Genomic DNA, 26,499 nt, shown 5'->3' with positions numbered 1-26,499 from the left:
TGAAGGCCAAGGTGAAGGAGGGGGGATGGTTGCAGACAAATTAAGCTACCTACTCAGATGGAACGTTATGGTGAGTACATAACTTCTTAAATCTGAAGTAGGGGACTTCATTTGTCAGCAACCTGTGGGACAGAGTCCCCAGCTATCTGAATCTTGGGTGGCCATCATGGAAGTATATAGCGGAGCACCGCAGAGCCAAAGGACGCTCTCCCTCTAGAAATCAAGTCCAGTTTGTAGTGGTTAATAAAGGTATGAGATGAGGCCCAAGTGGCTGCCGAACAAATATCATCCAATGGAACTCTAGATTTGAAGGCCGCAGAAGTAGAGATGGAACGAGTGGAATGTGCGCAAACTCCTTCAGGTGCGGGTCTCCCAGAGGCTTGGTACGCTAATAGGATACATTGTAAAATCCAGCGTGATAGACATACTTTTGATATTGCTTTCCCCAAATTAAATTTGGCAAAGGAAATGAACAGCTGGTCGGATTGTCTAGGACCAGCTGTTCTGAGTATAAAAATGTAGCTGCCTATGAACATCTAATGAGTGCAGCTTGTACTCTCCTTTATTCTGATATTTAGGAAAGAAAAACGGTAAATTTATGGATTGATTTATATTGGTTTCTGATGCTATTTTGGGAAGGAAAGAGGGATTGATCCTGAGGTACACTCTGTCCGGATGATAGATCAAATAAGGAGGCTTCACAGAAAAAGCTTGAAGCTCCGAAACTCTTTTCGCAGAAGTAATGGCTACAAGGAATGCTGTTTTCCAGGACAAGTATTTAGGTTCATAGGTTGGTACTAGGCTATTGGCCCTAGGGCCTATACAAGCCTAGCCATAACAATTCCCTGGCTATTTCTTCCCACATTATTTACTTTCCTGGACCCCTGTCTAGCAGGGCGACTGACGTGATCCCTGGGGTGAATTTCCTTTCTCCCATACAATCGTCAAGGTTCCTCTTGAAGAGGTCCAAAGAGGCACTCTGACATGTATGGGCAATCTATTCCAGAGTCTGGGGAGTCTCTGGATCAGGAACCTATCCCTCCAGCATGTTTTGTTTATTGTGATGACAAGGTTTAGATCCCTGGAGCGTGTAGCTCTGAGGGATTGGGATTTCTTTAAGTGTAGCATGTCCAACAGCTCTGGGTTTGACATGCTCTTGTATGAGAAGCAGGGATTGCCTCTGAGTAGACGATATGCAACAGAGTATAGCTGGAGTTTAAGGCGGTCAGCGTAGGACATCTGCTTTAGGCCTGTGATTCTTCTAGTGAGGTATTTCTGAGGCCTTTCCAGTTGTTGCAAATGTCTTGAGAGGTACATACCAAATGGGGCGTTGTATAATGGGTCTAATGAGGGAGGAGTACAGTGGGACAATGACCTCCTTTTTTCTGGATGAAAAGCCCTTTGTGATGAAGTGTGCCACATAGGATTTCCTGACTGTTGTGGCGATGTGGTTATCGAAGGTGAGACCACTGTCCACCTGTGTCCCTAAGTCTCTTATCACACTTTCTGTGTTTAGTGTACTGCCACCTATATGGTAATTCATGAATACATGTTTTTTCCCCCAAAGGGGATAACAATACATTTCTTGGCAAATGAGCTTGAGCCCATGGCTCTGGCACCAAGCATCTGTTTTCTGTAAGGCCCTTTTGTAGAGTATCCACATCATTTGGGGATTCAATAATGGCTCCCAGTTTGCAGTCATCTGCAAACTTTGTTAGCCAGAGTCCCTTAGTGTTGACCTGTACTTCAGAGAAGTAGATGCCAAACAAGAGCGGCCCCAGGACTGAACCCTGAGGTACTCCACTTGTCACTTGTCTGGAGCTGGATTTGGAGTCGGCTACTTTTACAGTGTGGGTTCTATCAGTAAGCCATTTAGCAACCCAGTGGGTGACATGGGGATTAATGCCCAACTTAGCAAGTTTATCTACGATTCCAGAGTGGGGGATGGTGTCAAAGGCCTTGGCAAGGTCCAGATAGGCTGTGTGGACCACCTTACCCTTGTCCATGGCTCTGGAGACTGATGAGTCAATCAGCTTCAGGAGACCAGATCGGCCCTTCACAAACCCAAATTGGGTGGGGTCCAGTGTTTGAAGGTTGCCAATGTCTTTGTTTATAAGTTCCATGATAATACGCTCCATGGCCTTGCAGATAAGGCTTGTCAGACTGATGGGACGGTAGTTTCCGAGATCCAAGGTGGATCCCCCCTTGTGGATTGGGATAACTGTAGCTCTGCACCACTCAGTGGGCACGAAACCTGAGGTGAGTCTATGATTAAACATGACACTTAGGTGAGGTGCCAGTTCATATTGTAGTTCATGTAGTACACAGCCCGGGATGTCATCTGGTCCCATGGATGCTGTATTCTTGGCTTTAGAGAGTGCGTTTTGTACCTGTGTGGCCATTATTACTGGAATTTGGCAATCTTCCGGTATTGAGATGGGCCATTTAGGGGGTGAGAGGGGGGGGTGAAGTTGGCACTGAATCGATCTGCCAGGATATTGGCAATATCCTTCGGATCATTTGAGATCTACTGAAGCAGCAGGTTCAAAAGGTGGAGCAGTCAGGGCTTGAAGAACTAGTGAAAGATCCCAAGGTGGTACGGCTTCTTTTATAGGGGGGTCTAAGCAAAAAGGTGCCCTTGAGAAAGGTTTTACACAACTTGGCCGACAAAGGGCACTGTGTCATGTCTCACATGGTAATGGGAGATGGAGCCAATTGCACTTTGACAGTTGAGCAACTAGCGCCTTCCTGAAAAAGTTCGGTTAGGAAGTCTAATATGGATGGAAGAGGAGCCATAAAGGGATCTAGATTATGATGCTCCGCCCAGATGGAGAAACGTTTTCATTTACTGCGGTACACTTTCCTGGTGGAGGGCTTATGCGCTGCCACAAGGATGGCTTTGACTGGTGAAGAGATACCGGGAGTCCTAACTAGGAGTGGAACTGGAGCAACCAAGCTGTCAGCTTCAGATTGTCCAGATTTGGGGTCGGTAAGTCCGACGGATGGGAGATTAGATCCGGACTGGGATCCAGAATCCAAGGGGGATTCACTAGGTGAGACCACAGGTAAGGGAACCAAATTTGCCGAGGCCAGAATGGGGCAATGAGGATCATCTTGCTCCCCAACCGCGAGGCTTTCTGTAAGAGTTGCAGCATCAGGGGTAGAGGAGGATAGGCATAAAGTAGACCGGGTGGCCAAGCATGCACCAGAGCGTCTCTTGGAGTTTCCCCTGGAAGGGGAATCAGAGCGAAGAAATTGCCGCATTTGGTGTTTGAGGGAGAGGCAAAAAGATCGCAGCAGGGTTGCCCCCATATTGCGAATATCTGCTTCGCTACTAGTGGGTTGAGAGACCACTCGTATGGGGTAAGAAGGGTGTGACTGAGTTTGTCCGCTAGGATGTTGGCCCGCCCTGGAATGTGCGTTGCAATCAGAAAGCGGTTGGTGGAGATCGCCCATTCCCACACTCTCATGGCTTCGCGGCATAGAGGGTAAGACCTGGTTCCCCCCTGTTTGTTGATGTACCAGACAACAGACATGGTGTCAGACTGAATTGCAATCGTTTCTACGGGGAGGAGATTCTGAAGTGCTTGCAACTCGTACAGCACCGCTCTCATCTCCAGAACGTTGATATGCAGGGAGGTCTCTGTATCGTTCCACGTGCCTTGGACCGTCCTGCCTGAATAATGCCCCCAACCGAGGCGGGAGGCATCCGTGGTCACCGTGGCGAGAGGGGGAGAGGTGCAGAAGGGTCGGCCCGTATGGAGGTCCGGAGCATGGAGCCACCATAATAGAGGCCTCCTGCAAGCCTTGCTGATAGCAATGGGGTGATGGAGGAAAAGACAGAAAGGACCATTGTACTAGAAGGGTCTACTGCAGAGTACCCGCATGTTCAGACGGGCGCATGGAAGGAGCGTTATCGCTGCTGCCATGGAGCACAGCGCCCTCAGGACCAATTCCGCCGGTGGGGTCTCTGGAGGATAGCCCGCACATGAAGTTGCAAATTCCGTAGTCATTCGGATGGTCGAAAGGCTCGCAGATCTCTGGTGTCTTTTCTGGCTCCTAAGAATTCTATGGCTTGTGTCGCGGCCAGAAAGGATTTGTCGGCATTGATGGTGATGCCTAACTGTGGGGCTAGGCGGAGAAAGAAATCTCTGGCTGAGCAAAGTAGATGCCTTGTTGGGGCGGTCAGGAGCCAGTCGTCCAGGTACAGAAAGACCTGTATTCCCTGGAGTCTCAGGTGGGCCGCAATCACTGCTAATACCTTGGTGAACACCCTGGGGGCTGTGGTGAGGCCAAAGGGAAGGACCCTGAACTGGTAGTGACTGGCTCCCAGCCGGAATCGGAGGAACCTCCTGGATAGTCTGTCCATTAGAATGTGGTAGTACGCATCCTTGAGGTCTATAGAGCACATCCAATCGTTCTCCCTTAGAAGGGGGAGAATAGATTGAAGAGTGACCATTCGGAATTTTTCCTTGGTTACCGACAGATTCAAGCAGGACAGGTCTAGAATCTGTCTCAAGTCCCCAGTCTTTTTTGGCACGAAAAAGAACCTGGAGTAGAACCCTAATCTGAGCTGGTCTTGGGCGACGGGCTGGATGGCTCTTTCTTAGCAGCTGCTGAATTTCTGCGGCTGCAGCCTCCCTCTGATCGGGTGGTACATCGGGGAGGTTCTTGAATTTGGGGACATGAAGTAATGGGATTTTGTACCCTCTGGATATAATTCGAAGCACCCAGTGGTCTGTCGTGATGGACTCCCATGCTGATAGGTGCTCCGAGAAGCGCCCCCCCCCCCGACTGCCTCCAGAGTGGAGCAGTTGGGCAACCCTTCAGGGTTGCTGCGTGGGCCGGTCAGAGAAAGATTCTCTGGGCCCAAAGTTTCTTGGAGCCCCTCTGCCCCTCGGGCAGCATCCTCCCTGTTCTCCTCTGCCACGGAAGGACTGGTTGTCCGGAGCAGGTTGGGAATGTTGCGATTTCCGGAACCACATCTTCTTCGGACCCTTTTGGTTCTTCGAAAAGGACCGCGGGGGAGCAGAGAAGCGGACTCCGATGGCAGACGTCTTCCCGTCCTTCTCGCTCTGGACAAGTCTCGTGAACCGTTTTGCCAAACAGGGCAGAACCATCGAAAGGGGCATTCGCAAAAGACACTTTAAAGGGCTCCGCAAAGTCACAATGACAGAGCCAGGCCTGACGTCTCATGACTAGGCCCGATCCGCTAGCCCTAGCGGCTCCCTCGGTGGCATGGGACAATAGCCGCATAGAGGTTTTGAGATGGATCTCAGAGTGGCCATTCGGGTGGAGTACAATTGTTTGTCCTCCGCCGCCATGGACTCGGGGGGGGGGGGGGCAGCGTATTCTTTGATAAGATCCCGCTGCATCCTGATATGTGCCATATAGTTCAGAGACCTTAGTTCACAGACCTTACCGAGAAGGTCGAACTAAAAACTCGCTTCCTTAAGCGGTCCATTGAGTGGGACTCCTTGCTCGGTGGATGGACTGAGGGGCTCTCCTGAGCTAGTTCCCTCTTCGTGGCTGCCGCCTTCAACATGGCATCTACAGGGGGACCCTTGCCCCAGTGTAACCGGTCTGAGGGGGGCTTAGTATCCTGTGCTTCGAATGCCTCCAGAAACACGGACTCTGAGGAAGACTTGGGGGCAGACCACCCACCTCTGATCTCCAGCATCTCCATGATGTCTCCAAAGGAGACATCCTCAGGGGGTGATCTTGGGGAGCCTTCCCCTTCATCCAAGTCAGTGTCCTCAGTTAAGGACTCAGGGGAATCCACGTGCCTCCTCTTGCACTTATGCTTGCAGGGCACTTCCTCGGGGGGGCTGTCAGAGGAGGTCTCGCCAGCAACATCCTGTTCCAATGGAACTACCTGGGACATTGAAGCAGGCTGTCCCTTAGGCCGGGTGATGGAAGCCTGGCCCAGCAGAGAGGGAGTGCAGGGTGGAGCCGAGATGAGGGCCGGGGGTCCAGATGCTCTGAGCCCTCTCCACTACATCGAAGGCAGAGGAGGAACCACTCTCTGGGCTCCGAGAGTCGGCTCCCACTCTGATCCGATGCAGGGATTGGAACCGGCACCGAGACCATCGGATCCGAAGGACCAGTGCGCTCCGACCTGGACGGAGCCGAAGGCACACTGAATCCCTCGGATCCGAAGCTCGGGCCACAGCTCAGAGAGGTCGGATCCAACAGGCTTGAGGGCAGGGTCGGATCCGAAGTACCAAGTACTGTCAGCGCCGACCCACCCCCGGCTCCAATGCTGCTCGGTTCCGAATGCTCTGAACCCGGGTAGCGGGTCGGAGAAGGAGCAATTGGAGCGAAAAATGGTGTCGAGCTCCCCCCCGAAGAGGGGGGGGGGGGGCAAGAGCACTCCCATCTGCAGCTGGGCCTGGATGAATCTTCGCATCATCCAGTCCAAGTCTGCATCAGACATGCTGAACGTTGATCTCGAAGAGGCCAGAGGCAGGCCTGGAATGCCGCCTCGATGAAGATCGGACCTCCTCCTCCTCGGACCTGGGGAGAAACAAGGAGATTGGAGCCGAGGAGGAGGAGACCTAGAAGCAGTGGAGGGAGGAGCCTGCTTAGCTGGCGGGGCCGAAGCGGAGGCCTCGGCCCGCCGCTTGTGGTGCTTCTCCCTCCGTTTCTCCCTCCTAGCCTCCCTGTCCTCCGGCGCTTTAACGGGAGTTTGAGTCCCGGCCGAAGGAAGGAGGGCAGGAGTGGCAACAACCACAGCCTGTGGTAGTGCCACGGGAGCAGCGGAGGCCGGAGCAAAGTCCCACCAGGACCAGCTTCGACCTCCCCTCTTTCAGTGCCCTGGGGTTGAACGCTGCACAAATGGTACAGCCTGAGGTAAAAAGTGTTCAACCCCAAGGCACCGATCGCGCCGAGTGTGGCCATCAGCCGGGGAGAGCTTATGGCCACACTCGGTACATTTAGAAAAAATGGCTTTTGGGGCCTCAGCCATATTTGAAAGAAAAAAGGTAGTGCTACACAAACACAGGCCCCAAAACACAACACACACACACACACACACACTAAGTAAAAAAATTGAATACTACAGGGAACCTAAACACACACTTTTTTTTAAAATAAGTTAGAGAAATTTGACAGAAAAACAGACTTAACTGACGATTTTTTTCTAGAGCTCAATGGAATCCAGCCATCCACAAGCGCGGCAAACTAGATCTGAGGTCATGGAGGGTTGGCAGAGGGTTGGCAGGGGATTATGGGTGAGGGGAGGAGCTAGGAGCTCGTATCCATTAGCTATGAAACAAGTTGCCGGCTCGGATCTGATATCGGATCCAAGACCCACAGGTTGCTGACAAATGAAGTCCCTACTTCAGATCTTAGGTTTATCAGAAGAGACACCACATCAGGATCAGCAGAAGGACATTTAAATAAACATTGACAATCTTCAGGAATGGAACCTATCCGGTTTCGTAGGCAGAGGAGGAGGCAGAGAATTGGGAGATTTGGAAGCAGCAGTGAAAGCATCCATCAAGGCAACCAACACAGGAGGAATTGACAATGGTTTAGGAGCATCCACCTGAAGCAACTCTGAATATCTTCTCTGAATATCAGACTTAAGAATCCCACAGACTATTCCATCATCCTAGCAATTGTGTCCCCAAAGCACAATTTCTCAAAAGGAGATTCAATGCTAACAGACTTCTCTTCATCAGAGCCATAAGCCAAAGCCAAAGGCATATGTGAAGAATAGGACAAAGACCCATCAGACACTGAATCCTCATGAGGAATCTGGTTCCCTAAGCAGTTTAGAAGAGGTAGAGGTCTGAGGAGGAACAGGTACAAAAAACCCTTGAGGAGGCTTTAGGGCCATCAAGGCTGAAAACAAACCAAGAGTAAACTAACTCTTGCCATTCCCTGAGGATCTTTAGGGCAGACCAAAACATGATTCAGTTTTTGTCTCTTCTTGGAGGGGACATCAGCCGTAACACTGGAGGTTCTGACCCTTGGCAAAATTCAGTAAGAGAACCTGAAATCTCCTCCCCAACCAGTATCTGCAGAATCCCTCTAGGACACAGATAAATCAGCCACTGTTCCCCCTTGACATCCAGAGCAGATGATTGCAAAGCCTCAGAAGACATGCAAAAAGACAGATCCATGCCAGCCTCCAACAGAGTTGCAACACAGGAATCTGACATAGATGCTGAACAATCTACAGGAGGTATTACTCACTTCAAGGACATCTGGTGGTGGCTGGGCAGCTAAAGAGACCGGCTGAGCCTTATGTAGCAATAGTATCTCTGGGTTAAAGGATTCTGCCATGGTATCCTGGGCTGTTTAAGCCATTGTTTTTCCAGATAGAAGCCTTTTGTCTTCCCTGGCCATTTAAGTGTCTTATGTACAAATGCTTAACAGATATTACAAGAGGTATGGTTGTGGGAAGCACAAAAAAAACCAAAAACAAAAACAAAACAAAACAAAACAAAAAAAAAAAGAGTGTTCATGACGATCCTTATGGGGGATCTGCCTCCTACACTGACATTTTCCCTTCTTGGATGACATGAACTCTAGGCAGCAAAATAAAATAAAAGACCAAGAAAAATGGAAAAAACACAACAACGGGGCACTTATCTGGTGGCTAAATATTCAGCACAGCAATAAGGCATTCAGACCAACTAGCAATAATGATGTTCAAACTGGAGGCAAAGAAATTCTGGGTAGTTACATCTGTATGTCCCTTTTATGCTCTATGTTCTGTATAGGGAGCGCATACAAGACCATTACTTTTTTTTACACTGGCTGAGCATCAGGTTGCCCTGGGCAGGAGATTTCTTCGGTTTTGGATACTGCAGTGATACAGAAAGAAAAAGTTCTGGGAGTCTGGCCATTTAGAACTGCCATTCACCTGCAGCTATTTCCCATGCTTATGAATACTACTGGAGCAATGAACCCTGTGAGGAGCACTTGTGGTAATGCCATCGTAAGAAAAAGTGTGTCACACACACCTTGCTACATGACAACAGCATAAACATTTCTACCACCACTCATTCCATTATGAAACAAAAGCACTTACATCTCAGGTATGCTATTCTTAAATGAGCAAATGTAGTGCTCCGTGAGCATTCAAAATACAGAAAAGTATAGAAGTCAGAATCTTTCCAATAGTGGTATCAGCCTGTGGTAGTAATATACAATACAGTGAGTAAATTGCTGAGAACTTTCTTTGAAACATGCTACTTGGTAACTATATGCAATATACACGAACTACGCTGACTAAACAGCAATTTCAATGATTGACAGTACATGGCCATCAGTTGTGGTAGGATAAACAGCTAGCCTGTAGGAGAGGTCTACTACAGTTATGATTTTGTATTCAAACTTAAGGACAGTTTTCAACATTTGCATCAGCTCAAGAGACAATTTTTAAGATGCTGGTTTATGAATACAGGTAGCAAAGTTCTCATGCAGCACAGAAAGTAATTTTGTAAACCACAACCTAAAGGTCAGTGATACAAGCATGTGTGGACTGCCTATACATGACAGAGGACTTCAATGTTTCACCCTGTTGCAAAAGGCTCCCGTTAGCTATGTTGTTGCCTGCACATGTCGCAGTTGCACAGTAGAAGCAGTGCTAGGTCACTTTCCTTATGGAAAGCTCACTTAAGCATTTGTGCATGCCTTGAAGGTTTAAAACTATGTAGCTTAACCACCGAAGTGCAGACACAGACTACGACATATGAAAGGACTCATACTGTCATTTCTTTAAAATGACCTCAAAGTCCTTAATGACCACAAATGTTTATCATTAGAAAACCCAGAAATTGTTAAGATGTCTGCAGATAACAGAAATGGAGGGGGAGGGGGTCAAACTATGACGGCTATGATCATGCTAGAAAATAGTAGCAAGCACCAGAAACATGACTACTGAAGGAAGTGGCCAAAATGCAAACTGCAAATTGAATCATGCAAACAATACAAACAATGTAATGTACATATTATGTACCCAGAACTTCAGAAAAGAAACAAATTTTGACTTTTGGAACAGTACAATTTCAGTAAGACTCCTTCTGAAAAAGCAAAATCCTGACAGTGTACTAGTTATATCCACCCACAACCCCCCCCCACCACCACCACCACCACCATTTTCGGGGAATCACTTCAACAACGACAATCTAGAGCCAAGACACTGCTGTATAACTAGGTTTTGGCACAAAAGACTACATACAATGTATTTGTGAAACTCCAAGCATATGATAACTATAGTTTACTAACAAACTCTTAAATCAGCAGTTTTAACACTTGTTGGAAGATGCAGTTAAATTATAACATGGCACAATTGTATCCAAGTACACACACACACACACACACACACACACACACACACACACACACACACACACACACACACACACACCTAAGTAAATGAACATAGAAGCACAACTTACCTGCAATTGATGGCTGACTTCCAAAGTGATCTTGGGCAAGGATACAGCTATTGCTCTCTTTTGCATTTTGCTGGTCCATGTATTAAGCAGCTCTCTTGTTAATTGCTTCTCAATTCTTTCCAGAGGTTCCACATGATAAGGCATAGCAAAGATCATACTAGACAATTTGTGTGCCAAAGGCATTTCTAGAACTTGAACCTTATTGGCATCGTCATCATAAAAGTTGTAGAAGCCTAGAAAAAGTTACGTTTTCTGTTAATAAAAGACATGGATACTTAATAAATCAGAGCACAGAGACAAAGCAATCATTGTAGCTTAATGTCCGCTTAGCTAGGAAAGCTCATTTGTTTACTAGATAGCACTATCCTGTTTTTGCGCAGAATACAATTTCTACTCTAGTAGTACCCAAATATCTCAAAGCAAATGTGTTCAACTGTCATATGGGCCCAGAGTTGCAGAAAAGAAATTCATGGTTCTGGAAAACTCAGGTTTAGCATTTTTTCTTCTAGCTTTAAAACGGATATATAACTGACTATTAAAAATCAGTATCTCTTATTCAGGAAGCACCGTGTAATTATCGGGCTAGTAGCTGTGCTCACCATAGTTGCCTCAAGCCTTCCATTAAAATACATGGAAAACAGAACCCAAAGGTAGAGTGCCTTAACATGCAAACAACCTTGCATTAAAAGTTTCAAGTCACACTTTAAAAAGGACTATCAACATCGGTGTGGCTGAAGCAATCAGCTTGGGCATTCCAGAAAAAACACCTCTCTCACATTGGGCTTTTGACTGTTTTGAAAACAATCACCAAGCTCTTAAAGACTGCATGAAAACATACAGGCAGTCAGTGCTGATCCTGGAGTAATAGGACTGCAACAACTCACACCAGCAGTAACTATGTCATGGAGTTCTAAAGGTCAGATTAGTGCCAGACAGGTACTCTTGAGAACTGCAATAATCAAAACATGAAGAGTCAAGGCATTAGTCAAACAGGGTGATAGTTCTCATATGGCAAACACAATCTACCTACAGCTGATGCTTGGTCCTGAAATGCCAACATGTCACCGTGATCATCCCAAGATTTTAATCTTTGGGTAAAGAAAATCATACCACAACATCAAATATGTTAAGGTAGGGAAGGACTGGAAAGCCCATTAAAATGGGCATGAACAGCCAGGGACTCGAACTTCGATATCCATAATTGACCGGAATTTGGTACATCAGCCAAATTCTCTGCAAGGATTTTAAATGTCAACAAATGCTCTTAAAAGAAAAAAAAAGTTACAAAACAAAGCTGCTGTGAATGATCAATGACTATGACAATACAGACCTCTCCTTAAAGAATTCTACCAGGGTAGCATGCACAAACTGAACAGCAGCAACACACCATGCAGTCCAGAGAACAAGCCTACTACAGAAGGGACTCGCATAATTAAAACAGCTATTTATTCCCCCAAGTCATACGTTTAAGTCTGAACACAGTATGCACCTAGCTGGTACACTCCATCGCAAGAGAGAAACTGGTCATAAACATTTGCAAATCAGTCATAATACAATGATAATTTCAATGGAGAGAGAGAAACCAGCTACAAACACCAGAAAAAGTAAAGAGTGAAAAGAAAAAAGAAGCTATGTACTCACCATAACATTCCATCAGAGTAGTTATACTTCATTTTTCTGCAACCTGTGGGTATTCGGATGCATATCGGATCAGAGCCAGCAACTTTACAAGCATCTGCTCAGAGCTCCAAGCTCCTCCCCCTTACCCATAACAAATCACCATCTCCTGCCTTCCCTCAGAAAGAGCTTGCCGCAACTCAAACCAATCGGCAACTCAACTTAGAACAAACCACACATGAATATCACATGAGAAGGTTCGGGGAAGGAGGGTGGGAAGGCTGCAGAAAAATGAAGTATAACTGCTCAGATGGAACGTTATGTTGAGTACATAACTTCTTTATCTGAAGTGGTTAACTTCGGTTTATCTGCAACCTGTGGGACAGAGTTCCCAGCTACACAAACTCCTGGGAGGCCCTCATGGAAGGATATTCCTGAGCACCAGAGTTGAAGGATGCTCTCCCTCTGGAGATCAAATCCAACTTATAATGAGAAATGAAGGTATGTGACTTTGCCCAAGTTGCTACCGCACAAATGTCATCCAATGAGACCCTAAACCAAAAAGCAGCAGATGTCGCCATAGATCTGGTAGAATGAGCTTTAACAGGACCAGGTGGAGACAATCCTTTGTCTTTGTAAATTTGCAAAATACATAGTGTAATCCATCTAGCTAAGGAAACCTTGGAGATGGCTTTACCAAAAAAGGGCTTAGAAAAAGACACAAATAACTGGTCAGACTTACGGAAGGGCTTTGTTCTGTGTAAATAAAAAACAAAGTTGTCTATGAACATCTAGCAAATGCAGTTTATATTCACCCTTGTTCTGAAAATTTGGAAAGAAAACAGGCAGGTTAATTCAGAAGCCACTTTTGGAAAGAAAGAAGGGTTTGTATGAAGAGAAACCCTGTCCTTATGGAAGATCATGCAAGGGGACACGGCAGACAAAGCCTGAAGCTCAGAATCCCTCCTAGCTGACGTAATGGCCACTAGGAAGGCAGTCTTCCAGGATATGAACTTCAAATCTACTGATGCTGCAGGTTCAAAGGGGAAGCAACTAAAGCCTGGAGAACCAAGGTAAGGTCCCAAGGGGGAACAGAGTCCTTAATTGGAGGACGCAAAAGAAAGGTGCCTTTAAGGCCTTACACAGTCAAGAAGTCTGTTTTCACCAGCATGGAAATTCGAAATAGCTGCCAGCTGTACTTTTACAGTGGAAGAATTAGCCCCTTGCTGAAAAATGCTGGCTAAGAAATCCAGCACTGCAGAGACAGGGGCATTAAAAGTATCCAGGTTTCTCTGGGAAGCCCAAATAGAGAAGAGTTTCCATTTACTGCGGTAAATCTTCCTAGTGGAAGCTTTATGAGCTGCCACCAGAACAGCTTTCACTGAAGACAAAAGACCGGTAGTCCTCGCAATCAAGGGAACTGGAGCAACCAAGCTGTCAGCTTGAGGCTGTCCAGGTTTGGCAGACAGGTGCCAGAGGGATGAGAAATGAGATCCAGGCAGGGATCCAGAATCCAAGGAGGAGCTAGAACATGAGACCAGAGGAAGGGGAACCATATTTGACGAGGCCAGAACGGGGCAATGATGGTTCACCTTGCACCTCAGCTCGGCAAGCTTTCTGAAGAAACTTCAGACTGAGTGGTAATGGGGGATAAGTGTACAGTAACTTGGGAGGCCAAGCATGGACTAGAGCACCTCTGGAGGACCCCCCCCCCCCGGTGAGGGAATTAGAGTGAAGAACTCATTGCACTTCACGTTGGAAGGAGATACGAAGAGATCGCAGCAAGGCTGTCCCCACATAAAGATCTCCTCTGCTACTGACCGTTTCAGAGACCACTTGTATGGCATTAGAATAGCCCGACTCACTCTGTCCGCTAAAATGAAGCGTCCCAGGATGTGCTTTGCAATCAGAAACCAACTGGTGGAGATTGCCCACTCTCATGGCCTCGTGACAGAGGGTAAGATCTGGTTCCTCCCAGTTTGTTGATGTACCAGACAACAGACATGTCGCCTGAACTGCAATAGCCCCCGGAGAAAGAACAGTGTGGAAGGCTTGCAATACTAAAAGCACTACTCATCTCCAGAACATTGATGTGCAATCTGCTCTCGATCTCTGACCACGTGCCTTGCACCATCCTCCCCAGATAATGCCCCCCCACCCGAGCTGGGAGGTGTACGTGGTCACTGTGACTTGGCTATGGGTGAAACAAATGAGCGTCCTGCTACAATCTCCAGGGATTGGACCCACCAGAGGAGTGACGCCCTGCTTTTCTGATTTGAATTTGGTATTTCATGGGGAGATCTAGCCAAGACCACTGTACTGCTAGAGTCCATTGAGGAACACGCACGTGAAGACGCACATAGGGGAGGATAGAGATTGCTGCAGCCATAGAGCCCAGGGCTCTGAGAATGTCACCCGCCTTCAGTAACCTGGGGCCAAGAATTATTGATACATGAGCCTGTAGACTCTGGACCCTGTCTGGAGTTGGAAAGACTTTCAGTCGAAGGATGTCCAGCCGTGCCCCGAAAAAGTCCAAGAGGGATTTGGAAACTTTGACAGTAATCCCTAGCAGGTTTGCAAGATGAAGGAAGGAGTCTCTGGCTTGGCAAAGAAGATGCCTGGTGGAGGCAGCAAGGAGTCAATCTAGGTAAGGGAATACCAGATTCCCCTGAAGCCTCAGGTGAGCCACTACGACTGCCACTACCTTGGTAAACACCCTGGAGGCTGTGGTGAGACTGAAGGATAGGGCTCTGAACTGGAAATGACTGGCTTCCATCTCCTGGAGCTTCTGTAAAACTTGATGTGGTAGTAAGCGTCCTGGAGGTCTATTGAGCACATCGTCGCATTCTTGAAGAAAAGGTAGAATGACTGCAGGGTGACCATCCGGAATTTGTTTGGCGACAGCCAGGTTTAAGGTTGACAGGTCCAAAATGGGTCTGAGGTCCCCCGTCTTTTTTGGCACTAAAAAGAAACTGGAGTAAACGCCTGACCCAGACTGATCGGGGGGGCTGTTCAATGGCTCATTTTTGAAGCAGCTTGAAAACCTCTAGCGCTGCCGTCGCCCTTTGAGAGGGTGGGACATCTGGGAGGCGCTTTGGTTGGATTGGAGGGACAACAAATGGGATGGTGTAACCTTTGGATACCATTTGAAGCACCCAACGATCTGCAGTTATGGATTTCCACGCCATTGGGTGCAATGACAATCTCCCCCCGACTGCCTCCAGAGTAGCCAGTCGGGCAACCCCTCAAGGCTGCTGCGCAGGCCTGTCCAAGAAGGGCTCCCTAGACCCAAAGTTCCTCGGACCCCCTCTGCCTCTGGGACTGCATCTGTCAAGTCCCCCCCTGACTCTAGGGGACGAGTTATCCCGACAGTCCCGGGAAAACTGATTTCCAGAACCACATCTTCTTTTGCCCACTCTGGTTCCTGAAAAAGGATCTTTGAGGATTAGAGAAGCAGATTCCGATGGCAGACAAGGTCTTCCCATCTTTTTCACACTCTGGACAAGGGTGTCACGCACAGTCTTCCCAAAAAAAAGAAACAAAGGGAGAATTTGTAAAAGATGCCCTGAAGGGGTCCGCAAAGTGACACAGTCTGATCCAAGCATGTTGCCTCATAGCTAAGTCAGTCCCAGCCACCCTAGCTGCTCCTTCCATAGCATGGGAAAGGAGGCGTATGGATGTGTTTGATACGACTTCAGTCGACATTTTTGCAGAGAACAGACGCTTGTCCTCCTGTGACAAAGACTCTGGGGGCGACTCAGCTAATTCCGTGACTAGGTCTCGCTGGAGTCATATAACATGTGCCAAGTAGTTCAATGTTTGGATGGAAAACGTCGCTGAAGAATATACTCTCTTCCCAAATTGATCCACCGTCCTGGACTCCTTGTCCGGAGGGTGGACAGAGGAACTTTCCTGAGCCTGTTCCCTCTTGGTGGCTGCCTAACCACCATAGCATCCACAGGGGATCCCTTATACCATGCCTGTCAGAGGGTGGAGAAAGAATCTTGTCCGGGCGTTTAGGTATCGGCTCTATGGTGTCAGGCTCCTTCCATGCCCGCGTAGTAAGATCCACTATGGGATCTGCCGGCGGGGACACCCAGGACGTAGATGGGCCCGTGCCGTTGCAGAAGCAGAGGCTGAAGTGGAAGCTGGGAGCAGTCCTTTAGCCACCAGTTTGGCCTTTCTATCCTTCAGGGCCCTCGGACTTGAATCCAGCGCATACACTGCACTGGGCAGATAAGTGGGCAATGCCTAGGAAACCACCACACAAGAGTGTGACCATCCGCCGGTGAAAGCTTACGGCCACACACTGTGCATTTTTTGAAAGTAGATTTTGGCTGTTCTGACATTTTCTCACAAAAGCAGCCACGCCTAACAAACCCCAACACACTAGTGACCACGCACACACTATAGGGAAGAAGGGCCTACACAATAACTACCTCACAAACTTTTTTTTTTTTTTTTTTTTCTATAACCGATGAACAAGCGTTTAGGGGGAGGAAAGGGAACCAATGAGAAAAACTCAAGGAAAAAAAAAAAATCCCAAAAGCACTTACAAAAAACCTAAGGCTCAGAGCTGATGCACGAAGCAGCAAACAAGATCTGGGGTCAGGCAGGAGATGGTGATGGGTTACGGGTAAGGGGGAGGAGCTTGCAGCTCAGAGCAGATTCTTGTAAAGTTGCTGGCTCAGATCAGATATGGATCCAAATACCCACGGGTTGCAGATAAAATGAGGTTAACTACTTCAGATTACCTGTTTTAGGAAACCGGTGAACACTTAAAAGCATGGATATGGTATACTACATTGTGCACCAGACACCACACGAAAAGGACAAAACTGCTACTGTGAACTGGGGAGGAAAGGGAATACCACACAACACTGAGCCAGGACATATCCCAATTTCCATTTCTGTCCTATAGTGGATGGGACACTGCTCAAGGAACTCTGTTCAAGGAGCACCAACAATTCAGAGAGCTTAAAAGCTGGAGTGAAAAAAACAACCCCTGGAATTGGCTTACAGCACACAGTTACATTAAGAACATTTGTGCCTACTAATTCAAGAAGTGGTACAATAGATCCAAATGGGCACTACGCCATATACACATTATTCTGTTCCATAAACAATTGGCTAAATTCATTAATGCCTACACTAAAGGGTACATGATCTGTACTCAACATTCCTACCACATTTTTTTGTGCTTTCCAGTTACTCAGTGCTTACACTAAGTACATGTACTCTACACTTTGTGGTAATCTTTATGAATTAGTTATGTACTTGCTATAAACTTGGTATCTGTGTTATCCTCTTCTCATTTTGCTTCACTGATGGGTTATGGGATCCGATCATTGGATCTAATTTGGCTGCCTTTCATAGACTTCAGCTTCCAGGCTCCAGCTCCTACTTTACCCACAATCCCTCCTCAGATCTAATTTGCTGCTCCTATAAACAAAATAGAAAAGAAAAAGGAACCAAGAGTTCAACCTGGAATGTAGGTTCCAATAAAGCCTCTTCCAGATCCTCTAGAACCAAAGCGTTTTGGAAGGGGATGGCTAGGCAGGAAGGTGAAGCACAATGAGAAGAGGACAACACATATACCAAGTTATGGTAAGTACATAGTAAGTCGCATGTTGTCCTCCTCATTCTGCTTCACTGATGGGTCAGTCTCCAGCTACATGACTTTTGGGTGGCCTGAAGGAAGGATATGCTGGAGTACAGAGGAGCCAAAAGGATGTTCTGCTCCTAGACACCATATTTAACTTATAATGGGTCACGAAGGTATGAGACTTGGACCAAGTAGCCGTAGCACAAATGTCAAAAGAATCCTAGATGAAAAAGCCGCTGACACAGCAAAGGACCTTGCTGAATGGGCTTTTGGAGGACTAGGCAACTTCAAACCAAAAGAAATGCAACTGGTAATCTACTTTGCTGTTGTCACTTTTGATACAGCTTGACCTTTATGATTAGGTGAAAGAGAGAAACTGCTCTGATTTTCTGAACTGTTTCGTCCTGTGAAAGTAGAAATGTAGCAGTCTGTGAACATCGAAAGGAATGTAACAAACATTCCCCATGTTGGAATAATTAGGGAAGAACACTGGCAACTGAATGCATTGGTTTATAATACCCGAAGTGGCGACCTTTGGTATGGATGAAGGATTAGTATAGAGAGAAACCCTAGCCTTGTGAAAAATGATGTAGGAAGGTTTGGATGAAAGAGCTTGCAATTCAGAGACCCTTTTCGCTGAAGTAATGGCAACAAGTATAGCAGACTTCCTGGATAAAGATGAAGTCACAATCATTAGCCGGTTCAAAGGGGCTTTGTGTCAAGGCTTTTAGAACAGTCAAATCCCACGGAGGAGGTGGGTACTTTATTGGAGATCTAAGAAAAATACCTTTCATAAAGGCTTTACATAACCTGGCTGTGCAACAGATCCCAATGGTAATCCCAAATGAAAGTTGGGTATGGCTACCAACTGGAGCTTAATGGTTGCAAAACTAGAACCTTGCTTATAAGAGGTTCCAGAAAGGACAGAATCGAAGGAACAAAAGCTGAAAAAGGGTCAACATGATTATTAGCAGCTCAAATAGAAACTCTTTTCCATTTACTCTTGTATACCTTTTTAGTAGAGACTGGAAGCCAAAATGATAGCTTTGACTGCAGAAGAGAGCCTGGACCCTCTAGCAATCACGGGAACTGGAGAAACCATGTGGTTAACGAGTGTGGGTAGATTGGGGTGGAATCCGAATGTCTGGTGAGAAAGGAGGTCCAGTTTAGGTACCATTATCCATGGAGGATGTTTGAGGCGAGACCAGAGGAATGGGAACTACACCTGCTGAGGCCAAAAGGGGGCAATGAGGATCACTGTGCTCTTCAACCATTTGGCTTTCTGGAGAAATTTCGGGATCAGAGGAAGAAGAGGGTAGGCATATAAGAGACTGGGAGGCCAACTGTGGACCACAGCGTCCCTCGGGGAACTAACTGAAGGGGGGATCACAGCAAAGTAACTGCTGTATTTGCTGTTGTAAGGGAATGCAAAGAGGTCACAGCATGGGAGCCTCCAGTCAATTATCTTGACTGAGGGACTACTTGTGGGGCATCAGTATAGATCTGCTGAGCTTGTCTGCTAACACTCTGGACTTCCCCAGTACATGTGCTGCAAGTAGAAAGCAGATTGAACAGATGGTCCATTCCCAAACCCTCATGGCCTCTCTGCAGAGAGGGTATGAACAGGTTCCTCCATGCTTGTTCATGTGCCAGACTGACATGTCTGTGCGATTAGTAATGGTCCCAAGAGGGAGAACACCCTGAAAGGCTTGCAACAATAACAGAACAGCTCTCATCTCAAGGACACGGATATGCAAACTGGTCTCTGAGCCCATGTGCCTTGGACAATCTTCCCTTGGAAATTCCACCCAGATGGAAGCATCCATGGTTACTGTGGTTGGTTGGGGGGAGGGGTCTGACAATTGTCAGATCTAATTGACATTTCTGGGTCCCATCTATAGTTGTGGATTCAGTCTGAAAGAACAGATAGGGACTGATGTAGAATTGACCATTGCACAGAGTGTCCACTGAAGAATGCACATATAGTATCTGACTAGAGGACCCAAAATAAGTCTACAGCTGCCATGAACCCCAGGGCTCATAGAATCAACCTGGTAGGAGAAGACGGAAGAGACAAAATGGCTTGAACTTGGGAGTTTCAATGTGTTGATGCGGTGCTGTGCTAAAGAAGCTATTTGGGTAATAGTGTTCAGCCGGACTCCAATGAATTCCAAAGTTTGAACCGGCTGTGGTTGTGACTTACCCAAGTTTATAGTAATCCCAAGGAAATGGGACAACTGGTAAAGATGGTCTCTGGCCTGAGAAAGTTGATGCTGAGTGGGTGCAGTCAGGAGCCAATTGTCTAAATATGGGAATACCCGAAACCCCTTGCAGCCAGAGATGAGCTGCAACCACTGCCATGCATTTGGTAAACACCCGGGGGGGGGGGGGGGGGGTGGCTATAGTGAGACCAAAGGGCAGGCCTCTAAATTGGAAGTGATTGGCTCCCAGGCAGAAGCACAGGTGACTTCTGGAGTATCTGCCTATTATGAGATAGTAGACATACCCTACGTCCACAGAGCACATCCAATCGTCCTTCCCTTAGCAATGGGGGATGGACTGAACAGTGACCATCTGGAACTTTACTATATTCACATACAAGTTGAGATAGCTAGGTCCAGAATGGGCATTAGGTCCCCTGTTTTCTTTGGCACCAAAAAGAAATGGGAGTAAGTTCTGGACCCTCTCTGTTCGGTTGGGACTTTTTGGATGATTCTTTTGCAGCACTTTGATGACCTCTGTAACTGCCATCTCCCTCTAGCTGGGTGGAACATTGGGACATTTCTTTCGAATCTTTGTCAAGGGAAGAGAAAAGGGTATGCAACAACCTCCAGATATAATGCTTTGCACCAAAGCATTTGTAGTTATATGGGCCCAGGCACTTGAGTGCAGAGAAAAACGTCCCCAGACTGCCTCCAGAGTAGGACAGCTGGGCATCACTTCAGGAGTGCTGAAAGGGCTCGTCAGAAAAAAGTTCCCTTAAGCCCTTGTTTTGCAGGCCCATTCTGCCTCCAGGGTGGCATCTCCTATTGTAGCCTCTTCCTCCTCTGCCTCTGGAGGAGTGCTCTCCACTTTGATCAGGGAAGGAACCTTGCAACTTACAGAACCAAGTTTTCTTAGTCCCCCTTTGATTCCTTGAGTAGGTTCATTGACAGGTGGAAAACAATCCCCATGGCAGACAAGGTCTTAACCTCTTGCTCACTGCGGGTCAGGGTGTTCTTAACTGATGGTCCAAACAGAAGAACCATCAAAGAGGGCATTCACAAAAAAATCTTAAAGAGCTCCACAAAATAAAGTTTCATCTAAGCATGACGACGCATCACAATGTCAGTTACCGGCTGCCCTTGAAGATCCTTCCACTGAGTGGAAAACAAGCCTCATGGAAGAATTTGCTCTGGAAGCGAGAGCAGTTAGCTTAGGAGAAATCTTGTGCAATTCCTCCTTAGGCAACTACCTCACCAAGAATTCAGAGAGTTCTTTAACCAAGTCTCTCTGAAGGCAAATAAAATGTGCCAGGTAGTTGAGTGATCTCATCGAAAATGTCACTGAAGCATAAGTACGCTTCCTGAACCTGTCCAGCACTCTGGACTCCCTGTTTGGCAGATGGACAGTTAAGATCTGCTGGGCGAGCTCTCTTGGTAGCGGCTGCCACCACCACAGCGTCAACTGGGATGCCCTTAATCCCAACAGTACACTCCTTCAGGAGAGAAAGAATCTTGTTTGGTCGCTTTGGTACTGGTTCTATGGTGTCCAGCTCCTTCAGGGCCCAAAAGGTGACAAGGTCCATTAAGCATGTCTGCTGGGGGGGGTGGATACTAAGATGTAGATGGCCCTGAAAGCCTCCAAGAATATGGATTCCTCTGAAGAAGGGTTTTTGGAAGACCAACTACCTTTCAACTTAAAGATGTCCGCGAAGGAGACGTCATCTATTGGTGATTTGGGAGACCTGTCTCCCTCATCATAATCCATATCTTCAGTGAGGGGACTCCATAAGGTAGTCCAAATGCCCCCTTTTGCAATTCCTCTTCTGTAGGATCTCCTCCGTGGGATATTCAGGATAACAGTCAAAGAGGATGGGGCCAACTCAGATGAACAGACTGAAGGTCATTCTAGGCAGACCAACCTTGGACAGAAATGGTAGATCCAATGCAGACACACTGGGAGGACAGGGGCAAAGCAGAAGTCAAAGGGTCCGGTACTCTGCTAACAGAGAAAACCTTTTCTATAACCTGGAAGGACGAAGGTTCTAGGGAGACCACGTTAAACTCCCTAGGAGCCAAAGCTCCTGAGAAAGGAACGAGGAACTCACCAGAACCTAGACTCCCACTCAGAACCGAACCTATAGCTCCAAGAGGAAGGGACAGATCCAAAAATACTGGAGCTGAACCTTGCCCCTTGGATCTGGCAGAGACATCCCAGATCTGGACACATTCTGATCCGAAGACCTTGGAGCAGAGACAGTTAAGGTGACTGTCAGCGAAGCAGCAAGAGCCCTCTGATCAGACCCCAAATCTCTCAGAAGACTACTGTCCTGGGGCTCCGAAACATGGATCGGAGAAGGAGAAAAAGTAGAAAAGACAGACTCAGATCCACGAAGGGAAGGAGCTGGAAGAACCCCAATCGAGAAAGAGAGAGAAGAGGGCGCGAGAGAGAGAGAGAGAGAGAGAGAGAAGAGGGCGCGAGAGAGAGAGAAGAGGGCGAGAGAGAGAGAGAGAGAGAGAGAGAGAGAGAGAGAGAGAGAGAGAGAGAGAGAACGAGAGAGAGAGAGAGAGAGAGAGAGAGAGAGAGAGAGAACGAGAGAGAGAACAAGAGAGAGAGAAGAGGAGAGAGAGAACGAGAGAGAGAACGAGAGAGAGAGAGAGAGAGAAGAGAGAGAGAAAGAAAGAAAAAGAGAGAAAGAGAGAGAAGAAGAGAGAGAAAGAGAGAGATGGAGAGAGAGAAAGAATGAGAGAGAGAGAAAGAGAGAGAGAAAGAAAGAGACAGAGAGAAATAGAAAGAGAAAGAGAGAGAGAAAGAGAAAGAAAAAGAGAGAAAGAGAAGGAGAAAGAAAAAGAAAAAGAGAAAGAGAGACAGAAAGAGAGAGAGAATGAGAAAATGAGAGAAAGAAAGAAAGAGAGAGAGAAAATAGAGATAGAGAGAAAGAAAGAGAGAGAGAAAGAAAGAGAGAGAGAAAGAAAGAGAGAGAGAGAAAGAAAGAGAGAAAGAAAGAGAGAAAGAAAGAAAGAGAGAGAGAAAAGAAAGAGAGAGAGAAAGAAAGAGAGAAAGAAAGAAAGAAAGAAAGAAAGAAAGAGAGAGAAAGAAAGAGAGAGAAAGAAAGAAAGAGAGAAAGAAAGAAAGAGAGAAAGAAAGAAAGAAAGAGAGAGAAAGAAAGAAAGAAAGAAAGAGAGAGAAAGAAAGAGAGAGAAAGAAAGAAAGAGAGAAAGAAAGAAAGAAAGAGAGAGAAAGAAAGAGAGAAAGAAAGAAAGAGAGAGAAAGAAAGAAAGAGAGAGAAAGAAAGAAAGAAAGAAAGAGAGAGAAAGAAAGAGAGAGAAAGAAAGAAAGAAAGAGAGAGAAAGAAAGAAAGAGAGAGAAAGAAAGAGAGAGAGAGAGAGAGAGAGAGAGAGAGAGAGAAAGAAAGAGAGCGCAAGAGAGCGAGAGCGAAAAAGAGAGAGCGCAAGAGAGAGCGAGAGCGAAAAAGAAAGAGAGCAAGAGAGCGAGAGAAAAAGAAAGAGCGAGAGAGAAAGAGCGAGAGCGAGAGCGAGTGGGGGGGGCAAGAGAGAGCTCACACGTGCTAGCAATCAATTTACTACTAAATCTGTATAAAAATATAAAAAAAAGAAAAAGAACAGTCAAATCCCAGAGAGAAAGAAGGAAGTCAAGGATAGATTTAAGAGCCCCAAGACACAGTGAAAAGCTAAAGGGGAGGGAGGAATTTTAAATACACTTAATATACAGAGAACATTGAGAAAAAAAAAATTATGAAAAACTACACTTAATGGCTTGAGCGCTGGTAACCACATCTGGATGCACTGCCAGCAAACAATATCAGGAGGTTGGTCTAGGGGCATAGGATTATTAGAGAAGGGAGGAGCTAGAGACTGGAAGCTGAAGTCTGTGGAAGGTGGCCGAATCGGATCAGATTCATAACCCATCAGTGAAGCAGAATGATAAGGAAAACATCAGATCCCTTCGATGCTCAAGTCTACAAAAACAATCAGCAGGAAAACTAAAATTAGGCGGAAGGTGGTGTGACTTATGCCTGTGTTGTCTATTCACTAAGAACAGTGTACACTTAGTACTGACATTAAAAAGTACAGTTTTGTACACTTACCATAAATGTAGATGTTAAGAGTGTATTCACTGTTGCAGTCATTACATTTGGGTTATTTGCTTGCAGGTAGCCCTCAGTCAGCCTGATTAGCAAAGTCTTGGGTCCTGCGTCAGTTGCTGTCCCTTCTTCCATGATGTCAGGTCATCAGGGGTATAAAACATGCAGCTGACGCCATTACATCAGTTTTTTCTTGCCCCAGATGTCAGGTGCCCCCCTAATGGGGAGCAATTAAATATAAAGGTAAAATGATATACGTCCAACAAAAAAGCAAATACACCAAAATGCTTTTAAGAAGAAAGGAAAGTAGAGGTATAGCCAAAGGTATAGCCAAAAGTTAGGTGGCTGGAGGGAGAGTAACCAGGACTGCAACAGTGAATACACTAACATCTACGTTTATGTAAGTGTACAGAACTGTACTATGTTCTTAGTGATTCACTGTTGCAGTCATTACATTTGGGTAGATTACCAAAGCTATGGTTGGGAGGAGGAATTTAGATAGCATTAGGACCAGCTATAATGCCCTGCAAGACTGCAGTGGTAAAGCCAGGACTGGATTTAGAGAAAATTGGCAAATGATAATGCTTGGTGAAAGTATGTACAGAACTCCAGGTAGCAGCTTCTAGGATGTCCATGGTAGGGACGCCTCTGAGAAAGGCTGTAGAGGAAGATGCAGCCCTGGTGGAGTGAGGTCTGATCCCCTGGGGATAGGTTTTCCATGGTCCTTATAGCAGAAATGAATGCACTGGCCTATCCATTTTCCATGGTGCTTATAGCAGAAATGAATGCAATGGCCTATCCAATTAGAAATGGTTTGCTTTGAAATAGCCTTCCCCTCTGCCCCTGCAGAAAATGCCACCAGCAGTTGTTCAGATTTCCTTTGAGGTTTAGTCCTGTCCAAGTAGAATCCAAGTTGTCTGTGCACATCTAAGGAATGTAGTATCCGTTCCCCTTTGTTCTGTGGATTGGGAAAGAAGGTTGGCAAATGAATGGACTGATTAAGAGCCACATTGGATACCAATTTGGGCATGACGGATGGATTGGTTCTGAGGGACACCCTATCCACATGAAAGATGATGAAAGGCTCCACTGCCATAAGGGCCTGTAATTCAGATACTCTTCTAGCTGAAGTGATTGCTAAAAGAAAAGCTGTTTTCCAAGAAAGAAATTTTAAGTCTGTAGTAGCAGCTGGCTCGAAAGGAAGTAGAGTGAGTTTCTCCAAAACAAAGTTATGGTCCCAGGCTGGAGTTGGAGCTCTCCTGGGTGGTCTCAAATTTTTGGCCCCTCTGAGGAACTGCTTGAACAGTGGATGAGAGAAGGAGAGGTTCTGTGTTATAAGGAGCCAAAATGGCCAAGGCGTGGATTTTGATGGAGGAAAAAGACAGGCCCTCGTGAAGCATCTCAGTTAAGTATTGTAAAATCTGAGGTAAATTGGCTGTTGCTGTGCTCATCCCTTGAGATTGGAAAAGATTGTATGCCTGAAAAATGGAAAAGATTGTATGCCTGGAACCATTTTTCAGTATAAGATTTTTCAGTATAAGATTTTCTAGTATGAGGCCTCCTTGCATTTAAAATGATATCCATCACAGGTTTACTGAGGGATCTTAAATGAGAGATTAGGTAATTTGCCAGGCTGCAAGGTTCAGTGATAGAAGCTGAGGGTGCAGAATCTGGTTCTCCTGCTAAGACAACAGGGAAGGAATGTGAGGCAGGTGCCATGGGGATAACTGACACAGTGCACAGGAGGGGGTACCAGTGTTGGCGTGGCCAGTCTGGAGCAATCAAAATCATCCTTGGTTTGTCCCGTTTGATTTTAGTAGTACTTTGGAGAGCAGAGGCAGAGGGGAGAAGGCATAGACTGATAGATTTTTCCAGCTGAAGGACAGAGCATCCACTTTCCAGGCTTGTTTGTGTGTGTGTGTGTGTGTGTGGGGGTCCTTGTGCAAAGTTTGTCCAATTGACAGTTCTGGGGAGAGGCAAACAGGTCTATATCTGGGCTTCCCCATTTGCTAACATGTCTATATCTGGGCTACCCCATTTGCTTGTCAACATGTTGAAAAATCCTTGATTCCAGTTTCCACTCGTGTGGGTCCATGAGGTTTCTGCTTAGTCAGTCTGCCAGTATATTTAATTTTCATGGCAGGAATTGAGCTTGTAGGTGCACTTGGTAGCTCAAGGCTGCATTCCACAATGCCATGGCTAGTTTGCGGAGGGTTTAAGAATGTGCCCCTCCCCCTGCTTGTTTATGTACCACATAGTGGTGTTGTCAGTCTTTACCATTAGTTCTCCTGGAAGAATGTGGTCTTTTGAAGGCTGTCAGAGCATTCTGTACAGCTAACATTCCTTTTTGATTGATATGCAGGTGCATTTGACTTTGTCCCGAATGCACTTCCATGCCAGAGTCCCCCATGCATAGTCTGATGCGTCTGTTAGGGTTTGGGCGACAGGGGGTGGTGTGAAAGGTAGTCCCTTGTTTTGGTGGCAGGCCTCTGCCCACCAAAGGAACTCTAGGCGTAGGCAAGGTACGATAGGAATCATTGCTTTTAGATCGAGAA

General features: G+C 46.5%; 1 protein-coding gene across 1 annotated transcript in view; it reads right to left on the bottom strand.

The window, feature by feature from the left end:
* Positions 1–26,499, bottom strand: part of SERPINH1 (serpin family H member 1) — a 151,605-nt gene that overhangs the window by 69,118 nt on the left and 55,988 nt on the right. The window contains exon 4 of the mRNA XM_044071143.1: positions 10,416–10,648. Within this exon, the coding sequence (XP_043927078.1) occupies positions 10,416–10,648 (233 nt within the window). The remainder of the gene's footprint in view (positions 1–10,415; positions 10,649–26,499) is intronic.

Source organism: Protopterus annectens, chromosome 5.part0, assembly GCF_019279795.1.
Source record: "Protopterus annectens isolate FY-2018-M chromosome 5.part0, PAN1.0, whole genome shotgun sequence".
Lineage (NCBI taxonomy): Eukaryota > Metazoa > Chordata > Ceratodontiformes > Protopteridae > Protopterus > Protopterus annectens.
Note: the sequence above shows the minus strand (reverse complement) of the source record. Positions and strands in the feature narration are given on the sequence as shown.